Source organism: Vulpes lagopus, chromosome 1, assembly GCF_018345385.1.
Source record: "Vulpes lagopus strain Blue_001 chromosome 1, ASM1834538v1, whole genome shotgun sequence".
NCBI lineage: Eukaryota > Metazoa > Chordata > Mammalia > Carnivora > Canidae > Vulpes > Vulpes lagopus.
Window position 1 is genome coordinate 175,387,837 of NC_054824.1, and position 21,176 is coordinate 175,409,012.

General features: G+C 51.1%; 1 protein-coding gene across 1 annotated transcript; it reads right to left on the reverse strand.

The window, feature by feature from the left end:
* Positions 1–202: 202 nt before the first annotated feature.
* On the reverse strand, positions 203–11,076 carry ATF3 (activating transcription factor 3). Its single transcript, XM_041722258.1, has 4 exons — positions 10,752–11,076; positions 6,149–6,392; positions 3,162–3,269; positions 203–1,657 (listed from the first exon to the last, which is right to left on the reverse strand). Exons 2-4 carry the CDS (start codon positions 6,386–6,388, stop codon positions 1,460–1,462), a joined length of 546 nt encoding a protein of 181 aa, XP_041578192.1. The 5' UTR covers positions 6,389–6,392; positions 10,752–11,076; the 3' UTR covers positions 203–1,459.
* Between the last annotated feature and the right edge of the window lie 10,100 nt (positions 11,077–21,176).

A 21,176-nucleotide genomic window follows, 5' to 3' on the forward strand; every position in this document is an offset into this window, starting at 1 on the left:
GAGCATCATCCAATGCCACAGACTGAGGAACAGGGTTGAAAGTCAATGATCTCACCTGGTGGCCCCCCAAAGAGCAAAGGGATGACACTTGGGAGAATTTTTAAGCTAAACGCCCCTCCCCATCAATGGAGAGGGAGGGGATGGGGAATGACTAGATTTCAACGAGCAACTGATTTAAAAAGAACAGAAACCAGTACAACACTTAAGTTTACCACGTCTTGGTTCCAATATTTATTGTACTGACAGGTTAGGAATACTAGGATAAATAAGTAATATATTCTCTTACAGAAAATTGTAATGACACTATTAAGTAGGATTAAACACTCTGAGGATTTCACAGAAACATCAGAATTTAAACAGACAGTAGCCAGAGTCCTATGGCCAGTGTGAATGACCTCTCACAGCAATAAATGCTCTGGGCCAGATTTCTACAAACATCCGCCTGACAAACAATGCCATTAACATCCAATAATGCTAAAGCCTAGGCATCACCTGGCTTCAAACTTGTCTCCACTGAATGTGGTTTGCAACTGCAAGAAAAGGAAAGTGGAATATTCTTTGGCTCTGCTGGCCTAGAAATAACTCCTGACCTAAGTCACTGAGTGGAGAGTCCTAGCCCTTTGGAAGTTGGACTTTCTGCTTTCTTCCTGTGACATTATAACTGAGTTTGTGACAGAGGACCTGCAGTCATGCCCATGAACTCTGCGTTAATGCCTGGGTGCCACGGGAAAGGCAGCTTTCTCTGTTGACACAAAACCGCACTGCTCGCCAGCAGAATTCTGTTCTCCCGGAGCTGATGAGCTCTTCTGGCCACCTCAACGTTTTGTAAGACACTGCATATGGTGATAGCCCCCTCAAACTCTCAGCAGCCATATCTGAGGAAAATCACACCGGTGTTGTGCAAAACAAACATCAGAAGAGCACAATGCCTAGCTTTGACACAAATGCCTTGCACACAGTAATTCCTGTACATAACAGCATGTTTGCTAGAAAGCACAACCCTGGCCATTGTACAACTTCACTAAATGCCATTCTCACTCTGTGTCCCCGAGGAGTGACAGTGGTAGTGGCGGCGCAGGACGTGGCCCCACTCCACCCACCCAAGGTACAGACACTTCTTGAGCATGAGTCCTAATGGTGAGAGTCCTGGTTTCTGTAGAATCCAGGCAAAAGATGGGCAAGACCCTGACCAGGGGCCATCTACAGCATCCAAGAATAGCCAGTAAGTTAAGGCCTAAATCTTGGCATTGAGACAAAAGATGCCCTTGCCCTGGTCCAAAGTCCACTCTGGTACAGAGAGGAAAGGCCCAGCTGAGTCATCAAGGGCTCTCCCGCCTCGATGGTCCTTCACTGCCAGGATGCGAGAGGTGCACAGGAAGTCAGATCTCCAATGGCTTCAGGGTTTGGGATGTAGTAGGTTTTGATGAGGACTCCCCAGTTGCCCCCATACCACAACTGCTTAGCTTTGCAATGTTCCTTCTTTTATCTGTTGGATAAAAAGGTTTCTCTCATCTTCTGGAGTCCGCCCATTCTGAGCCCGGACAATACAAGTGGGCCGATGAAGGTTGAGCATGTATATCAAATGCTGCTTCTCGTTCTTGAGCTCCTCGATTTGGGCCTTCAGTTCGGCGTTCACACTCTCCAGCTTCTCCGACTCCTGGGGAACAAGCAACAGAATTATTAGCCAAGAAGCCATGGTTCCAGTGAAGAGGGGCTGGCCTTGGGGGGGGGGGGTGGTGGCCACACGTCTTCGGGAGTTCATCAAGCTGGGGATGGCCTGCGGAGGGGAGTGCCATGGGCTCGCTGGTCCAGCAACCCCACAAAGCTGGGACAACAGCATGAGGTCTGGGAGAACCCAGACCCTGGAGAGAAGCCTTTGAACTTGGAGGCTTCTAGAGATGCCCTTGAGTTTCCACTGAAGGTTGAGGGTGGATTGTGACTCTCATGGTAAGGAGGCTGCTGCAGAACCGACAGCTCACCGATCTCCTTTGTGTGTGTCCAACAGCCCCCGTGCAGCTCTCCCGGGCCCCCGAGGGCCTTGAGGGCTGGGCAGAAATGCAGACTCATGGTACTCAGGCTCTCGTGAGTCACCAACTTCAGTGAGAGGTTCACTTCTCCAGAAAAAAATGTACATGGCAACACACACAAAAGGTCTCAATTTTCACCACCTCCCTTGAAGCAATCAACAGAATCCTTGGGGACCTGGAGGACCTGGGCAGAGACTCAGCGCTGGTTTGTCCACACCTGGGGGAAGGGGACACAGCCATAGGACAGTGCTACGGCCCGCCCCACCTGCCCAGAGATGCTGTGCCCACCTGTACCTCTCCCCTCAGAAGGGGAATTAGCTGAACACAGCCGCGAGCTCAGACTATGGGAAGAGCCCAGGACAAGGGAGGCAGAGTTACCAACACACAAGAGGGCCAAGAAAAAGAGTGTAACCACTGCTTGCAGTTTAAGGAAATAACTTGTTTGAAGAGATTAATTAAAGGCTTTTCATACTGAGCCAAGTGAGAACTGGCTGCTTCCTTTTCTCAGTAAAAATGGGTGAGTGAAGCTTCTTTAACTGGGCTGACATATCCTGCAGCCTGGAAGCTGCTGGACGTGTATGGACGAGCCAAGACTGCTGGGAATCTGGGCAGCAGACGATCTGTGGTTTTTAATTCACACACCTGCTGCTTCTACAACCAGAGTCCCCTTCGATGGTGCTAACAGCTTTGTTACCTCCTCATTCAGCAACTGGCCTTTCTGTTACCAACTACATATCCTTCTTGGGAGACTTCTAGGCAGGGCGCTTTTGGACTCTCCTTGTGACGGGAACATGACGGCGGGGGAACATGACGGCGGGGGCAGGCATGAGCAAGAGGAGGGGGCCAGAAGGGAAAGACTCTCTCTCTCTCCTTCCTTCCTTCCTTCCTTCTTTCCTTTTCTTTTTCTTTTTTCCTTCCTTTTCTTTCTTTAAAAGATGTACTTATTTATTTTAGAGAGCCAGAGAGAGTGAGTGGGGGCACGGGCAGAGGGAGAGAATCCGCAACCAGACTCCCCGCCCAGCGTAGAGCCCGCTGCAGGGCTCGATCTCACGACCCAGGAGCTCATGATCTGAGCTGAAACCCAGTCAGCCGCTTCACTGACTGCAGCACCCAGGTGCCCCGGGGCAGACTCACTTTCTGCAGGCACTCTGTCTTCTCCTTTTTCTTGTTGCGGCACTTGGCAGCTGCAATCTTATTTCTTTCCCGCCGCCTCTTTTTCCTTTCATCTTCTTCAGGGGCTACCTATAAAATTCAAGAGACCACACACTTAATGGGAGGCAAGAATTACAACCCGCCTTCAACGCACTGCCTTTCGTTGCAGCAAAAACTGGCAAACCAGGACAGCCCCCCTCCCCTGCGAGGAGGGCTGAAGAAGTCAGGTCCCAGCCTCTTACCTTAATCCCCTCCACACAGCCACAGGAACGAATGAAAAAAACAAAATCGAAGAACTACCAGTTAAAGTTACATTGGCAATATTAGTCAGTTAAAATTCAGTTTATTTAAAAAGTGCATTTGGATTTTGAAATGAGTTGTATATCCAAAATGATAATTGTCTATAACACTTGTCAATCGCTTAGGGCAGAAAATAGATTCTGTTTGGTAGGTATGTCCTTTCTCCTGGATCCAGGAATGACCTCAGGAACATCACCTAGCCACCCGTTCCCTCCTGCCTCTTCTTTGATTTGAGACCCAAGGGCACCCCCATCCACCTCCACCTTCACCCAGAGCATAAAAGCACCTCTTTCATGAATTCAAAAGAAGCCCGTGGAGCCCTTGGAAAAGAAGAACCCAAACGCGTTCCCCAAACAAAGTGGCATTATCAGCCTATGGGCTTGGTGCCACCTGTGGGTGGTGAACATGAACCAACCATTGATTCATCCAGCAAACAAATACTGACCTTTCCTCTGTGCCCTACCCTGAGTCAGCCAAGGGGGTCCTCAGAGAACAAAACCCTGTCCTGCTTTAGGATCTGGTCTTCTACAGAAGTTGGCTCTGATCCTGACTTTGTCTCATGACGGATGGGAAACCTATGAAGTTCAGCTGCTGGGCTTGGCTTCGAGGCCACAGGCATGGGCTTGAGTGGGTGTGGTGATGGTCTAGGCCGCTATTGTCACTCACTGCTCTGGATAGCAGGAAAGGACATGGAGGCCACACCTCAAACCAAAGAAATCCTGGGATACAGTAATTCCCTCAGACCTGTCTTATTACTAGTCCTTTGGATCAATGACAGTGACTTAGCTTGCAGTGAGATGAGAGGCCTCACAGTTTAGAGAAACAAAGTATGAGGGGAAAGCAGGGCAAGGGGCAGTTCCACCTTTCACATCCTGGATCCCAGAACCCCACAGGCAGAGACATTTGAGTTAAACTAAACTGGCTCTGAATCCCAGCTTCACCACCTATTAGCTGAGGGACCTTGGGCAAGTTACCATACTCTTCTGAGCCTGTTTCCCTCACTTGTAAAATGGGATCAATAGTCTTATCTATCAATAAGGTTATGAGGAAGGTCAAATTAAGTCAGATATATGTAAGATTAAAATGCTCTGCAGTGTTTGGTTTATAGCCAGTGCTGTATGTAAGCCTCAGTGACTATCATTATTAACCCCACCATCGATACCTTCATCAACTACTCGGCAATTATAATACTTCCTATGCAACCCTACAGATACTTTTTCTCACATGAGGAAGTACTTGAAAGTAGAGCAAATCTCAGAATCATACACTGTCAGAGATGGAAAAGGCTTTCAAAAACCATTCAGTTTAATCCCCTCACTGTATGACATAGAAAGAAGGCACAGAGTGGCCAGGAGCAGTGCATCAAGGGAGGCCCAAGAATCACTACCCCCTGGTCACCAGACCAAGTAGGCTACAAAGTCTGGGTGTAAACCCAGGCCTTTGGCTCCTTGTCTTGTGTCTTCTCTGGGACATACTACCTCATTCCACCTGTTGCCTTCTTCCCAGAGGTGACAGGGACCCGGTGGAACAGACTCCAACTGCCCAAACGTGCGGGATGCGTATGGGTTTCATAGGCTCAGAATTTTATTTTAAGATGAGAATTGCAGCAAACTAAGGGGACCTGAATAATTAATAAGGTCAGTTGGTGCATTCTCTTCCCAATAGGAGAACTTACTTGTAAAACTGACCTAAGATCAGAAGGTCACTTAGTAAACACGCAATCAGTGGATGAGTTGGGTGGCTCTAAAGAGTTTTTCCAAGGAGCAGGAAATATTTTGGATGTCCTCTGCCCTGGACATCTGCTTTTTCCTATGAAGAACCCTCCAAATACCCTTGCAAAATTATTTTCTTTCTTCTGTGGGGATCCTACTACTTCTCATGACATGAGATTATCTTGAGATAACTCAAGATGTTTGAAGAATTAAAAAAAAAAGATTCCTTGTGTGTCCCATGGCCCACCTAGCACTGTGCAGTATTAGAGAAGGCAATGATGACCTCCCGAGGTTAACTGGAGCTCAGGCAATGCCTCCAATGATGCCGTCTGGATACAGCGTCATATGGTAGTCCTGGCTACCAGTCATCAAATGTCGACCATCAGCTAGACCCCTAGCAAATGCCATCTTGTTTAACCCTTAGATCAGTCCCATGCAGGAGTCACTATTATCCCCACCCCCTTTTATAGAATCATAAAGATTCATAACCAACTTTCTTTTAAACTCAGTTCTGTTTTGGCCAGTTCCACTTACCCTTGACCAAAGACAGTGATCGTGGCAATTAAGTAAGCATGATACACTCTCATCTTTTATCCACGAGGGGAAGGCCCACAGAGTAGCCAAGACCTCCACTCTGAGGTCCTCCAGCCACCACTGCATCCCCAGCAGGCACCTCTCAAGACTGTCGCCACATATGTGACTCCAGGTGTCTCATAAAAGGTTGCTCGATGGGGAAGAATGTAAATGGCAGAGATAGAAGTGAACCTGGAGCAGAAGCTGCTACCAGGGTGGTGAGCATGGCTGGCTGGTCCCTGCTCCACAGTCTGGCGGCCCAGGTCCCAGCAGTGATGAACACAGTCACTACACTCTGTGCAGCCCCACGCCCGGAGCATGCCTGGCATGGTGGGTAGATGATGAATAAGCCCTGGAAGAACGGGCACCTCGGAGAGGACCTACCTCAGCTTTTGTGACTGTCATCTCAAGGGGCCTGCCGCTGACGGTGACCGACTCCAGTGCAGAGGACATCCGGTGACAGAGGTGCTTGTTCTGGATGGCGAACCTCAGCTCTTCCTTGACAAAGGGTGTCAGGTTAGCAAAATCCTCAAACACCAGTGACCCAGGAGGGGACAGGCAGGGGACGATGGCCGACGCACTGACTTCCGAGGCAGAGACCTGGCCTGGGTGTTGAAGCATCATTTTGCTGAAAGAAATATCGAGACCCAAACTACTTCAGGGATTTAGGGGTACGGGATCAAGTCTCCCCACACCTGCGGCCTCCAACACCAGAGCTGTCGCGAAAGCCCTCAGGCTTCTGTTTTGTTTTCATTTCATGCCATCCTAATCTTGGGTAAAACAGGTTCTTAAGATACACAGCTCAGTGATGTGGATAAAATGCCTACTTGAAGTTTACCAGAGGTGGCATTTCAGGCTATTCTGAGTTAAAGAAGCTGTACGTTTTGGCTGGTGTGCATATATGCAAATGCAGCCTCAAACAGTCCTGAAAGAGGAAGAGCTTCTAAAGAAAAAAGAAAAAAAAAAAAAAAAAAAACAGTGAGACTCTTACGTAACCCCATTTTCAGTCTCTATTTTGCAAAGAAACTTGGAAGGTATCTGAAATCAGGTTGAATGTGTTATCAGCAAACGGAAGAAAAAGTGAGGACTTGGGGACTCTCGGAGTTGTGCAAGGAGTTGAGGAAGTAATGCATGAACGTGCCCTGGAAGCCTCCCAGGGATCCCTCCAACCCCGCTGCGCTGGCTCTGTGGGGTCATGGTGGCAGGGTGGCTCGTCACTCTCTGTGACCTTAAACACTTCTGAATAGAGCATCCTGGCCTCTTAACTGACTCCCCCTTAAGATCTGAAATACACCGAGGGAGGCAAGAATTCCAGGCTAACCAATACCACTACTGACTCTTCAAAGAAATCTGGGAAACGCATGTAATTCTCTTCCCAAAGCCCTGTGTTGTGAGCCAGAACTGGTGTCCCTCTAACAATTTAATCGTATCATCTTAGGACTGGAGGGAGGATACTTCTCGGCAGGTGATGAACTCTGGAGAAACCAGCCTTCTAAAGCCCGAGGCTTAAGATGCTCCCGTGCATTCATTCATGTTTTCCCTCCCTTAACCAATCTGATTAAAAAACCCAGTAGTTCAGGGATGGAATTCAGAGCTACCACTGGGCTGGCCTTTGTTTGGGGGCCTGGATGGCTCTCCTGTACGAGGGTAGTTTGAATTCCACTACAGTGGAGTACAGTCCTGTTTCAGCCCCAGTTAAGTTTATTAATGAGCTCTCGGGGCTTGGGGTCTGCTGTTTGGGACTGGTTTCTTTCCTTCTTAAAGTCAGCAGTCCCATGAAAGAAACTGAAGAATGTCAGTGGTATGGAATGTTTTTTATGAAAAGCATTGGGTGGGCTCACTTGGGGGATGGAAATGGGTGGTAAAAATGCTAAAAGCCTTTCGGAAAGGAGAGCAGCTGTATCTGTAGAGATTTGAGCTTTCTCTGCATTCTGCTAAAGCTTAATTTCTTCAGATACTTTCTAGTTACTCCTTTACTGATTCTCTCTTAAGGTCTGATTCTGCCCAGACTCAGGCTGTGTCCCTACGGGGAAAATGAAGTTAAATCTTCAGACAACTTTTCTGAAAGTCGAGAGCTGCCAACATTCCCCCTCACTGAAGAACAAAAAAAATCTGTGTGGGGATTTTTCTGAGTTGGCTTTCCACACTGATCTTAAAATTGCCCAGACTTGCTACAAAGAACCTGCATTTTGCTTTTGCTTCATTATCTTCAATCAGAAACCATGTCATATCTTTGGCAGTTTCATCATTTTCAAGAAAGTGAAACTTTACTCATGTATTTCTTTAACTGGAAATTCAACTCCCAGATTTTATTTCCTAGTAGTTACCACTACGCTGTGTTTTCACTTTTAATTTTCATCTCCTCACACTAAGTGCTGCTCGTAAAACATCTCACGGTATAGGAAGCCAATACTGATCTTTCACTAACTTCCTATCTTGGTCTTTCTCCCAGCCTACCTAAAAATTGTTGGTGTAAGGCTGGGGCTTCATGAACAGGCCTATGATCACTACCACTCACAAGCTGAGACCCCACTGACAAGCCACTCATACTTTCTGGGCCTCAGTCTCCTCATCTGTAAAATGAGACCAATATCGCCCCGGCACCATCACAGAGCAGTCAAGAAGACCAAACAAGAGTCACGCAGGTGGATACACCTTGGATACCCACTGGATAGCCATTATTACTGTGATTCCACTTGCCCCATTTCAGGAGGAACTCAAAGTGTTGTTGTCAAAGCAAGTTAGCTTCATTAGTTAGTTCCAGGAATTAACTGGAACCCTAATGAAATTCAGGTCGTTCGTAGTTTCCTTTGCACTTTGATTGACCCAGAGCTCCCAACACACCAGGTCAGTTCTACCCCACTATTTATTTGCTGGCAAAAGCTTGTTTCTACTGCTCTTATGTACTTAAGAAATAGCCAGTGCTCACACATGAAACCATTTCTGGTTTCTCTGTTGTCCTGGTTATGTACTTCCTCCTCTCCAGGCGGGGTAACACTTAGAATCATTGACCCTGTTCCATGCCCAGCCCACTGAAAAGAGAAGAAATCATGGGCTCTGTGGAATGGGATAGAATGCCTGATATTAGAGGCAATGGAGGTCAGATCTTCATCTTGCAACTGAGTAACATGAGATCCAGGAAGATAATGACTTGGCCATAAAGCAGGTGACTGGCTCAGCTCTCACCAAACTGTTGACCACTCACCCACTGCTCATTCTGCTTCACCACCAACAGAGATCCAACACCAAGAGGACTAACCAATAAGGCAAATGGAGAACAGAGCCACTGGCCAGGTAAACTGGTATCCACCGCAGAGGAGGTGTTGACAGGACTGGCGCAGGGAGGGAACACAGAAGAAAGAGAACAATGGAGCAAAAGGGCCAAGAGGGGGTGAGGTTAGGACAGGAAGGATGGGAAGGTTCCAACAGTTACCATGGGTTCTGGGTGCTGTATCTTAACCACACTGTTAGCCTGGAGTGTTACCTGTCACTTTGTCTCTGAATTCATCCAGACGATAACAACCACAAACCCCTCTGCCACTCCAGTCTTTTCCAGGATATCCTCAAGGCAAGAGTCTCTATGCTGTAGAATTATTCTACACCCAATACTAAATACAAAACAAGAAAGGCAGTAATAGCAATCTCTTCTTCATTTAAAGATGGGGAGGCCTCCAACAGATGGGACTGTCACCCACACCGAAATAGATGCATTGGGAGACCTCCTGAACTCTCTAGCAAATCCCCCACCCCCAAATTGCTAAATCAAGGGTTTAGCAATACCTTTAATTGTAAGGAGGCATATGTGATCTCGGTAATAGAATCAGGGAAAAGTAAATGGTTCGGAGGAAAGAAGGTAAGTAGATGAAATGAAAATGTGGTGTAAGGGAGCAGAGAAGGAGAACCACTGGAACCAATGTAAAGAAGTTTAGGAAGGGAAGACATGCTCCATAGAGAGGTCCCCTCCCCCTCACCCCCTCCAAAACCGGTCAGGGTCATTAGAGACCCTCAGTCAAGTCATTCAGGTCTTCTCCCCGGCCCCCTTTCTTTTGGTCACACCACCCTGGAATCTGAAAAACTTCTGCCAGAGAGCACCTTAAGGGTTGCCTGTCCCAACCATGACTTGGGGCTTCCAAACAGGCAGAGAGGGAGCCAGCACTTCTCCCAGCTGGGGACACTGAGGCTCAAAGACGCGAAGTGCAGTATCCGCTCTCAGGGTCCCGGCGCTAGACCACAAGGGCACTCTCTCAATTATCTGCGCTGGCTTCGCACCCCTGCTTCCTCCAAGGGGGGTCTCCGTGGGCGAAACGCAGAGCGACCCGCGGGCCCGCCGGGGAAGAGCCACGGGCGCAAGGCGTGGAGAGCCCCGGGACAGGGAGCCTCCCGCGCAGGGGCTGGACGCCAGCCGGGCCGGGAGATCTCCCCGCCTTCCGCCCCGGGACAGCGACGCGAGCGCTCGCCACCTCGGAACTTAATCCCAAGTAAGTTTCGCTCCGGGCGCCGGCGCGGCCGCGCGGCCCGCGCTCCAGGGCGCGCAGGGCGACCCCCAGCGGCCGCGCCCGCGCCCCCGGCGGCTCGCCCGGGCCTCTTCATTCATTCGGGCGGGCTCCCGGGCGGCCGTCCTCGGTGCCCCTCCGCGGGCCCCGGCACCACGCGGAGGACGAGCGGGCCAGCGAGCCGGGGAGCCCCCGCCGCCCCCGCCCGGGCGCACCACCTCCCCGCGCCCGCCCGGGCCGGGGTAAGCAAGCGCCGAGCGCGGCGGGGAGCGGGAGCCCGACCTCTCGGGCACCGCGAACCTTTCGCGCCCCGAGTCAAAAGAGAAAGTTCTCTGCGGGAAACTTCCCGCGGCGCCGAGGAGCAGCGGCCGCGGCGGGGAGAAGCTCCGGCAGCCGGAGGCGGAGCGCGCGGGTCGGGCACGGGCGCCGGGGTCGCGGGCCGGCGGCTAGAGGGGCGCAGCGGGAACGCGGCGGGCCCCCGCGGCGGCGCTCACCTCGCGTCTCCGCTCGGGGCGGCCAGGGTCCGGAGGGCGGGCGGGGGCGGGGCGGGGTCGGGCTGTCTGTCTGCGGGGCGGGCCCCGGGGACTCACGGCCGGCGCGCGGGCAGGCGGGTCGGCTCGGGCTCGGGCTCGGGCTCGGGCTCGGGCTCCGGCGGCGGCGCCAGGACAGCGCGGGGCACTGCGCGCCTCGCTGCGTGCGACTGTGGCTCCGAGGGCGTTGCATCACCCCTTTTATAGCCCTCGGCTGGCGGCGGGCCAGTTTACTCCGGGTTACGAGTCCGGCTGACGTAATGCTATTAATAGCTTCCCCCGGGAACCAGCCGAACTAGGCTGGGCCGCGGGGAGGGCGGGGGAGGGGCCAGCGGGGGAAGGGAGGAGGGGACCCCGGTGATGCAAGCGCGGGGAGGAGCCGGCCGGGCCGCGCTCCCCCGGCGTCCTGCGCCGGGACACACGGCCGCCCGCCCTCTCTCTCCATATCAGGCCCGGAGCCGGCCGGGCGGGCCGCCAGATGTGCGTACTCGCCGCTGCGTGTTCCAGGCATGAGCCAATGGTGCCCAAGCCAGCGGCATGACTCCACTGCGCTGGCATCTCTCCCTCCGCTAGGCTGGGGGATGGGGGAGACGGCGGGGCGGGGCCTGGCCGCGGCCCAGTCTAGGTGAGGCTGGGAAGCGGGCACGACCTTCCTCTAAAATGCGTGGTCATTTTCTGGAGCCTCAGGAAAATACCCCTTCCCCGGCCGCACGCCGCCTTCCCAAGTGCGGGGTGGGGGTGGGGAGCAGGGGAGGGTCCGGAGCGGGGGAGCGCGCGGTGGGAGAGGTGCCCAGACGCCCCCTGCGTGAGCCCACGCGGTTACCCGCCGGGGGTGACCTCCGCGGCTCGGCCCGCCTGGGGTCGGCGGGTTAACCCGACCGCGCGGGGCAGCGCTCGCGGGCACGGGGCGCCCCCACCCGCAGCGCCTGCGCCCCCCGCACGGGCGCACACGCGGCACCGCCTCCGGGCCGGCGGGGAGCGGGTCTCCCGGGCCGGGGCCGGGGCCAGGGCCAGGGCCAGGGCCGTGCCGATTAGGGTTTGTTTTAACAACCGCAAAGCATTCGAAACGGACGGGCACCTCTCAGCGAAACGCACGCAGCGCGGAAAGACGAGAGAGCTGGAAAAGCAGAGGCGCCCTGGGCGCCACGAGTGGGGCCGGGGCCGCGGACGGACGAGAGGGTGCTGGGGTCTGCGGGGTCGGGCGGACGCGGGGCGGGGGTGTCTCCACCCTCTTCGCCTTTCACGTGTTTTTTGTTGTTGTTTGCTTGCTTTGGGGTTTGGTTTTTTGTTTGTTTGCTTGTTTGCGCCCAGAGCGCAATTGGCTGGGACGGGACGGCGGGGAGCGGGGCGCACTGACCGCAGCCGAAATGAGGCCCAGTTTCAAAAATCCCTCCGACACTCAAGCCCCGCTGTCGGGAAAGGTGGGGTCCTGTGGCCCCAGACACTAGCTTGGAGCTTCAGCAGAACTGGATTTGAACCCTACAACCGATTTCCGGGTTCCGATACCTCGACCCCAGCTGTCTCGGCTTCGAAAGTGGCAAAACCAGGGATCTGCTCAGCTGCCCAAGGACGAACATAACGTGGACGGGGGAGGGTGGCTCGCGAAGTTTCGAACCTGCCGGGGAGGAGGAGGGACCGGCGCGCGCCCCTAGCGTGTTGGGGGCACGGCCGGGAGCAGAAACCCCTGCTTCCACCTGCCTCTTGGGAGAGGCGATCGAAGGTCATGGTTTGGTGATTGGAGGCAAGAGCTAGACGTGCCCGGAGCCCGGGCCTCGCCGGCAGCCCCACACCCGCACCTGCGCCCCCTAACCTGTTAGGGCCCCGGTAATGGAGGGGTCGCCCCCTCCTCCCACACCGCCCCTACCCCCGCTGACACACAGAGCCCTGCACACCCGGGGAGTATCTGTCCGCTTCCGCAGCCCCTCCGATGCCTGGGGCAGCAGCCTCAGAGCTGCAGGTGAAACTGCAGGTCCCCCACACCCGTGTTCGTGTCCCCCAACCCCGAACCTCATTCAGAGCACCCCCTCGCCAAGCTTCGCACGTGACAACGTGGAAGGCAGCCCCGGAAGGCAGCCCCCACCCTCCGGCCCGCAGCCCCTCGGGGAGCCCAGGGGTTTCACCCGAGATCCTCCAGGATGTAGCCCCGGACCTGACCGAGTTTCCAGCTGCGCCGCGCGGGAAGCGTGGGGAGGTTGTTTTTGCTTTACTTTTCGCCCAGGTAACGGCTCTCGGGGCCGCACCCTCCAGCCCCACGCCCACACCGCCTCGCACCCAGCCGCACACTCCCGCAGCCCTCCCTCCTGCAGACGCGCGGGCAGGTAAGCCCCGGGCGTGTCGGCACAACCCCGAGGACGCTGCAGGACCGGGAGGAAGAACGTTCGTAAATTCAAATGAAAATTATTTGGCGTCTACCGGGTGCCTCTTTACTTATCTATCGCCTTGGAATAAATTGCACGATCCTAAAGGGAAACAAGGAGATGGAGGAGAACATGTGAAAAAAAAAAAAAAACTACACACCCCCCCTTTTTTTCTTTCCGTGGAATGCTGGCAGAAATCTTAAACCGGTTTACATTTTAATACACCCAAGCCAGATTTGTGGTTTAGTCCTGTCCTTGCGGGGGAATTCAATTTAGGGCGTAGGGTAAACAAACAGCCAGACCAGCCTCCACGAAACAATGCAAGAGAAGGGTAATTACGACACAGAAGTCCACAGCCCCCAGCCGTTTCTTTTTATTACCATCGTGCCTCCCGTCCCTTTTCTAGTGGTCTTGTTGCATTCGAGTAAGTCTTGGTTTTCAATCTCCAAGTCACATCTGGATAGAAAATGCTGTTCACAGAAGTGTGAGCCTCGCACTCCCTGCCTCTCTGTCCCACTGAAACTCTGAAAGTGATAAGAATCTTGACAGAGAAGTTAAGTCCGCCCCTGGTGAATGAAACTCTTATCCAAGGAAAACAAAACCCGCCGCTGCCTGCCTCCCTGCCCCCAGCCCCCAGGAGGGCTGTGAAATGCCTGCCCAGCTGGAGGGAGACTGGGAGAGATCCGTGCAAGAGAAGAGCCTCCGTGCAAGAGAAGAGCCTCGAGGTGTGCGCGCCGCCGGAGGAGTGATCAATATCTCAGTCCTGTGTGTCCTCATTTCACCCTGACTTGAGTTAATGCCACCAATGTCTAGCGTGCACCTTGTGTCCCATCGAGCAGAGGGGGCTAGAAAAGCTCCCCAGACCAAAATGCTCTTTTACCCAAAGGCAAAGCATACCTCCCCTCCCTGCTGAGAAAGGAAGCTGGGGCTGGGGTTTGGGGAGGGGGTGGGTTTGGGAAGGGGTGTTTAATCCTCAGTGGAAGAGGGTTAAGCAGAAACTTGAATAATGCTGAGGTGCCACCCTGGAGACCCACCGAGGGAATCCACATTCGGACCAGCCGTAGTGTGTTTTGCTGAGATAAGAATTGGAAACTTCATGCCGGGGCATGTGCGAAAGGAAGGGAAAAAAGTTAAAAGGAGAGGGGACTGAACTAGGCAGCTAAAAACAGCCCACTCGTGGCAACGGAATCCAAACACCAAAACATTGCAGGGAGCCAAAAAAAAAAAAAAAAGTTCAAGGGATATTTAAAGGTTTTTAGCAGATTCTTAGTCCAGGGAACAGTCCCTTCCTATTCCACCCCCACCCCCCACCCCGCCCCAGCATTATTCTTCTTCAAACCCCAAGATTGCATTTGCTTACAGAGCTCTGGGCAGGTAAGTCAAACCCCAAATCAGGGAAGCAGCGGGGCGCTGGCCTGGCAGCACTAATCTGGCTCCACCCACTTCCTCACCACGAAAGGGCAGATTTTTCTTCTCTCCTCTGCTTCCCAAAGTGCACACATTCCTTAAAGTCAGTTAGAATGTGGGGGTTACTCATTTAAGATTCTCCAAAATGGGCCTTTCAGAAAAACCGGGGAAGCGTCACATAGGGAACTCTGAAGCGGGGAAGGTGGCGTGTTGATGCTGGGTTGAGCACCAAGCAGCTGGGTTACCTTGGAGGAGTCATTGCTTTCTCTCTCTTTCTCTCTCTTTCTCTCTTTCTCTCTCTCATTCTCTCTCTCTCGGCTCAGCTGGAAGATGGCATCAATAACAGCACCTAACACATGAACTTGTCAGGAGGATTCACTGAGCGTGGGGCACCCAGCCAGTCCTCAGTTGTGGTATCATTAATTATGAGTCAAGAAGGGCTTTCTAGGGGAAACCCCTGAATCTGTCCTGGAGCCCATCCTGTCCCTTTAGTCAGTAGCAACAGCCGAGGACGAAGTGGAGCTATATCCAGAAATGACCATTCTTCAAGGGAGCGAGGATAAGACTGTGCAGAAAACAGTGAGAGGGGATCCCCCTTCTCCACCCACACAGCTCTGGTAGCACCCGCCGCTCTCCTCAGTGCAGGGTGCTGCTCCAAGCTCCCAGTGGTCCCGTGCAAAGTGCCCTGGGCTGGGAGCAGAGGGTTTGGGTTCTGGTCTGTTTCTGCCTTTAAGCAAGCTACTCCCTCTCTAAGGCCCCACCTTCTCTGAAGTGAGGCACCCTGGGCTGAGCTCTGAGGGTCTCCTGCAAGCCCCTGGCGACCTCTCCCGAGAGCTGGAGGGAGAGAAGTGGCGAGAGAAGACATTAAATAGCACAAGGACGGGCCCATTTTGGTAAACACTTTTCCTCTCCAAAAACTAGAGTTAAGAAATGTTGTCCAACTTGATTCTCAAACAGCCTGTGGTCCTGACAATGGATCTCTCTCTCTGTCTCAGCATTTCCAAGGAATTTTACCAATGGACTTGGTGCCTTGCTAGAAAGGAGGGGGTGTGAGAGCACTTCAGGTGGGGATTACATCTTTGGGGACATCTTTGTACATAGTTCATCTTCTACTGCCATAGACACCCACCCTGGAATATGTGACCAAAGCCCAGGTAACAGCTATTGCCATTTAAGAGTGGGGAGCCTAGAGCCCTGGGTGTCCAAGATGAGATTCCAGCTGCCATGTGACAGCAGGACTCAGGAGACCTGGGACCCACTCAGAGGTATCCTTCTAGCAAACTCAGTGACTTAGTGCAGGTCATAAACACTTCACCTGTGTTCCAGTCTGTAAAACAGAACTACTTTTTTAAAAATAGAACTATTTAACATGGACTTCCCAAAGGGGTGTGTACGAATCAATGAGATAACAGATATGAGAGTGACCTGAAAATAATTAAGTAGGGGAGCCTTCCTTCCTTCCTCCCTTCCTTCCTTCCTTTTTCTTTCTTTCCTTCTTTCTATCGCCATTGTAAACCATTATATGTATAACCATCATAACATTTGAGAAATGAGCAAGAGAAGAAAAGTACCCATAGTCTCACGCTATTAACATTTTGGTGTGTTTCCCTCCAGTTATTTCTTCACGCATATGATTTTTAAGAGCATATGACTGAAATTGCATACAACTTTGAAATTTGCTCTTTTGCTTATTACTGTGAATTGTATGTGGTCTTTATTACCATAATTTTTTCTTCTCAAAATTAAGTTGTTCATTTTATTAGGAAATGTAGCATACATACATATGATCATATAGAACATATATACTCTTTAAAAATTTTTTTAATTTATTCATGAGAGACACACAGAGAGAGGCAGAGACATAGGCAGAGGGAGAAGCAGGCTCCCTGCAGGGAGCCCAATGCTGGACTCGATCCCAGGACCCCGGGATCACGACATGAGCCAAAGGCAGACACTCAACCACTGAGTCACCCAGGTGCCCCTAAACCTGTTTTAATAATAAAACAAACTTCAAGAACTTACCACATGAAGACCCTCCATGTGACAACTCGGGATCATACCTGCCTCTCTCTACCTCCCAGAGATAATGACTGTCCTCACTTTTATTACTATAAATTTTCACAGTCATGGATGTAGTATGATTTACTTAGCCATTTCCCTACTTCTAGCAGTTAGGGTATTTTCAATATTTTGCTAGAGTGCTATTACAAATTTAAGTCTTTATTATGGGAGCAAGGGCATTGAATTCCATCATGTACCCCCACTGCTTACATGGAGTTCAGAAAGGGGTCTTGATTTCTTTTTTTTTTTTAAGATTTTATTTATTCATTCATTAGAGAGAGAGAGAGAGGCAGAGACACAGGCAGAGGGAGAAGCAGGCTCCATGCAGGAGCCCGATGTGGGACTTGATCCCGGGACTCCAGGATCACACCCTGGGCCAAAGCCAGGTGCGCTAAACCACTGAGCCACCCAGAGATCCCTGGGGGTCTTGATTTCTATCTTCAAGGGCCACACAGGGCATAGTGGGAGTTGGAAGGACCCTCAGTAATTGTGACCACCTGTGGATTTTCCTGGTTTCCTAACATCCAAACAAACAAACGAGCCCTGCAGGTACTTTCCCCTGTGGAACATCTGCTTTCATCCTTCTGCTCTCTACCTACCCATTCCCCTTTATTTTCTATTTGTCCACCTTAGACCAGGAAATCCAGTGTGTGGCATGGGTGGATGAGTGGTAACAGAGGCAGAACAGCTGGAGCGATGCTTCTACCTTGCTTCCTGGGCAATTGGCTCACTGTGGCTTAACTAGCATGTCAGCTCTGGTATCTCTGTGCCAGCTTAGTGGCAATGGTGGCATGGGTGATACTAGGGAGGTGGCCACAAGAGCAGGTTCCTGGAGTCGGGTGGTGCTAATTCTCCAAAGTAGAAGACATCAGAGCCAAAGGGACCTTGGAAGTCATCTACTTCTGTCAAACTGGTCATGACCATGCACATGGGTGCACCATTGTGCACCAGAGCCAGGGGGTAAACAGAAGAGATCTCCTGGAGTGTCTGTCTTAATAAGTGCTTTCTTATTTTGAGGCATCTGGGTGGCTCAGTCAGTTAAGCATCAGACTCTTGCTTTCAGCTCAGGTCATGACCTCGGAGTCATGAGATCGAGCCCTGTATGGAGCTCCATGCTCAGCAGGGAGTCTGCTTGAGACTCTCTCCCTCTCCCTCTGTCCCACCTCCACTTTCTCTCTCTCTCTCTCTCTCTCTCTCAAAAAAATAAATCTTTAAAAAAATAAGTACTTCATTTTTTATATTAAACAAATATGGATATGTAGAGTTTAAATATAAGTCACATAAGAATGTTTAAGGAAAGGGAGAAGATATCAAGTACACTTTGGGCATGGGATGGGCCATGGAAAGTTCCATTCCTAGGACCCAGCAGTGGGGGGTGGGATTAGTGAGCTCTCTTCTGCCTTTAAGTGTAATATAATATCAGCAAATGCGGTTATGTAGCACTCACTGTGTTCCGGACTGTGAGCTAAGCCCTTTAGGTATACTTATTGTTATTAATCCTCAGAACAACCCTATGATGTAAGTACTGCGAATGTCTCCATTTTAGAGATGAGGGCACTGAGGCACAGAGAGGGTAAGTCATTGCCCCCGTGGGTGCTTACCCATGACAACTACCGCCTCTCAGCCACCGTTCATGGGAAATCTTGGGAAGCTCAGTGTCCTCACTTGATATTGGGGAGATGATGCTAAGAGAGGTAGAGCAGCTCTACATGGTCTCAGGATCATCAATTCTTACACTGAAAGGAAACTTAGCAGCCAGGTTCCTGGGCCCCCTTTCTGCCCTCCGTCCTGGGAGATGCCCTCCTTGCCAAGACTGGAGCCAAGGTGAAGGAAGCTGATTGTGGGAGCCACACACAACATTTCGGGGGGCATCCTGTGCTAGTGAGTGGCCATGCACAGCATCCCTGGAGCTGAAAAGGTGAGCGGCAGAGGGGTAGGAGCCAGAGATGGCTGGAAAGAACCTTGGGCAGGCCCTCAGAACTAGGTTCAAATCTCCATGCCGCCACCTCCTACTTGGCTTTGGGTGGGTCCTGAAACCTCAGTTTGTCCTGTAAAAGGAGGGCAATATTGATTGTACGGAGTAATACCCAAGGATTAAAGAACCGCATGCCTCAAGGCTTCCATGTAGGAGGGATTCAATAAATGTCACCTTCTTCCTTTCTCCCACTTAAACCCCGGAAGTTAACAAGTCACAAAGAACTCAGATGCATAAGAAATGTCTAGACTCCAAAGGGAAGCTCTAGCTCTCAGACTGATTTTAAAACAGATTAAAGGGGCACCTGGGTGGCTCAGTAGTTGAGTGTCTGACTTCGTCTCGGGTCGTGATCCCGGGGTCCTGGGATCGAGTCGCGCACTGGGCTCCTTGCTCAGCAAGGGAACTTACTTCTCCCACTATATTTAGTAATTACTATTTACTGAGCACATACTACATGCCAGACAATGGTAAGCACTTTTTAAAATACCAAGTATCTTATTTCATCCTTATAATAACCCTGTGAGGTAGGTATCATGATTTCAGTTTTACAGATGAGGAAACCAAAGCTCAGAAATGTTAAGAAAATTGCTCATAGGCACTTGATTCAAACACTGGCTTCCTTGGAAACTTCTCTTAAGCTATATCATCCTCCAAATCTTCGAGAGCTTATTTTTCTCTACCCTTGCTTCCCATGTTGAAAACGGCCACCGTTCCTTTACCAAAGTCTTGTTGAATGCATGGAACTTTCTAGAGTTGACCTTACCCAAAGTCCCAGAAGATTTTCACTTGATAAATGCCACATCCCTGTGCCCTCTGTGATACTATCCCATCTGCCAAATTTGCAATTATTCCATAATTCGCTTTAACCACAAACATAAGCCCTGCTATTGACTGAGTAAACTGAGTAGGGCTTTTTGGACTTTTATTCTGTTTCCCAAAATATGATGAACTGAAATCATCTGATGATGAACTCGTACTTGAAACTGGAGTGGCTGAGGGCATAGTGAGTCACTCCGGTGAGTTTATACCCATCTGTCAATTCTTCAAATGCGTCCTCTTGCCAGATCCTGCTCTCAGCAATATGTGTAGACACCTTGGGGTTGCAAGGGTAAGAGCATTCCTTACCCTTGAGGAGTTTTAAATCTTGTTTAGGTGGCCAATTAACCTGCATGAAACAGTATCCGGCAATAGCAGGTGCTGTTTATATGTTATATGAAAATATATGAATATATGTATATTCATATATTCATATATATGTTATTCTGCAAGCATTTAATGAGCACCTAGTGTGCGCTAGGTACTGGGTTGGGAGCTACAGATACACAGTGAAGCTTCCCTGCCCTGCAAGTGCTCACAGCTCATGGGGAGACAGACTTTGACAACAGGTAGTTACAGGCTGATATAAGTGGGGCAGGACGGCTCTGCCCAGGGTTGCTGGCAAAGGCTGATGGGTGAAGTGACTTTTGAGTTGGATGCCGAAGACTGAGCATTTTCTGGGCAGAGGAGGAGGGAAGGCGTTCCAGGCATAAAGAGAAGCATATGCAGAAGCTCTGGGTGCCAGGAAGTTGGGGGCTGTGCCGTGCTCGCCTCTAGGCTTATTCCTAGCTCCATGCACCGGTCTGGCACATGCTGGCCCCACCATAACTATGCATGCAATGAATGCAAATAGAGAATTGTGAAAACCTGTAGCATGTTTAAAGAAGGGTGAGGCAGCTGCTGAGCAGGGGTGTGTGGGAGGAGAGGGCAAGTTGGGGGAGAGGCAAGAGAGGACAACTATAATAGGTCTTGAAGATTGTAATAATCATTTTGGATTGTGTCCTAGGGACAAAGGGGAGCAGTGGGTCACAGGGTCTCTCAGCAGTGAATGGACACAAGCACATGTTGTTTAGGAAGATCCCTGACGCAGGGCTGGTGGGGGCCTGGAGGACAGAGGAGGTGCTGGTGGATGCTGGTGGAGCTGTCGGGAAGCTGCAACACTGGTCAGGTGACACCATCAAAGGCCACATGAGCTGAGAAGTTGATGGTGTCCTCACTCTCACGTATTGTTCATTCACAATAAAATTATTCTCAAAACATAATGCTGAAAGTAAAATAGATCCTTTCATTGCAAAATGCAAGATTCTTTCATTAAAGCCCAGCTTCTCACATTTTGGGGCTGCTCCCTCACTTTACTAGTGCCCTAAGCAGGTGCCTGGTAGGCCTTGGGTATGAAGCAAGGATGCCTAAACCGAGGTGGGATCAGTGAGGTGAACAGGAGAGGATTTGGGGAAACTTCCAGGCAGCTGCCTTTGGATTTTGGCACCAGGTTGGTGTCAGGACAGAGAGAAGAGTCCCCTGTCTCAGGTGTTATAGAGCAGAGAGCTGGGTGCAGGTAGGGAGGGGGCTGATTGGTATTATAGGTACTAGGGGCAGGGATAAGCCTAGTGGGTTCATCTGGGGACAGATTTTAGCAGTAGGATGTCTAAGAAGAGAGGCCCCAGCATCAGCATGTTGGAGACATCAAAATGACAAAAAGACTTGAGGGAGAGAAGGAGGAAGGGTGGCCAAGCTGGGCTCTAGGGCTCAATGTAGGGGTTAATGTAGCCTCTT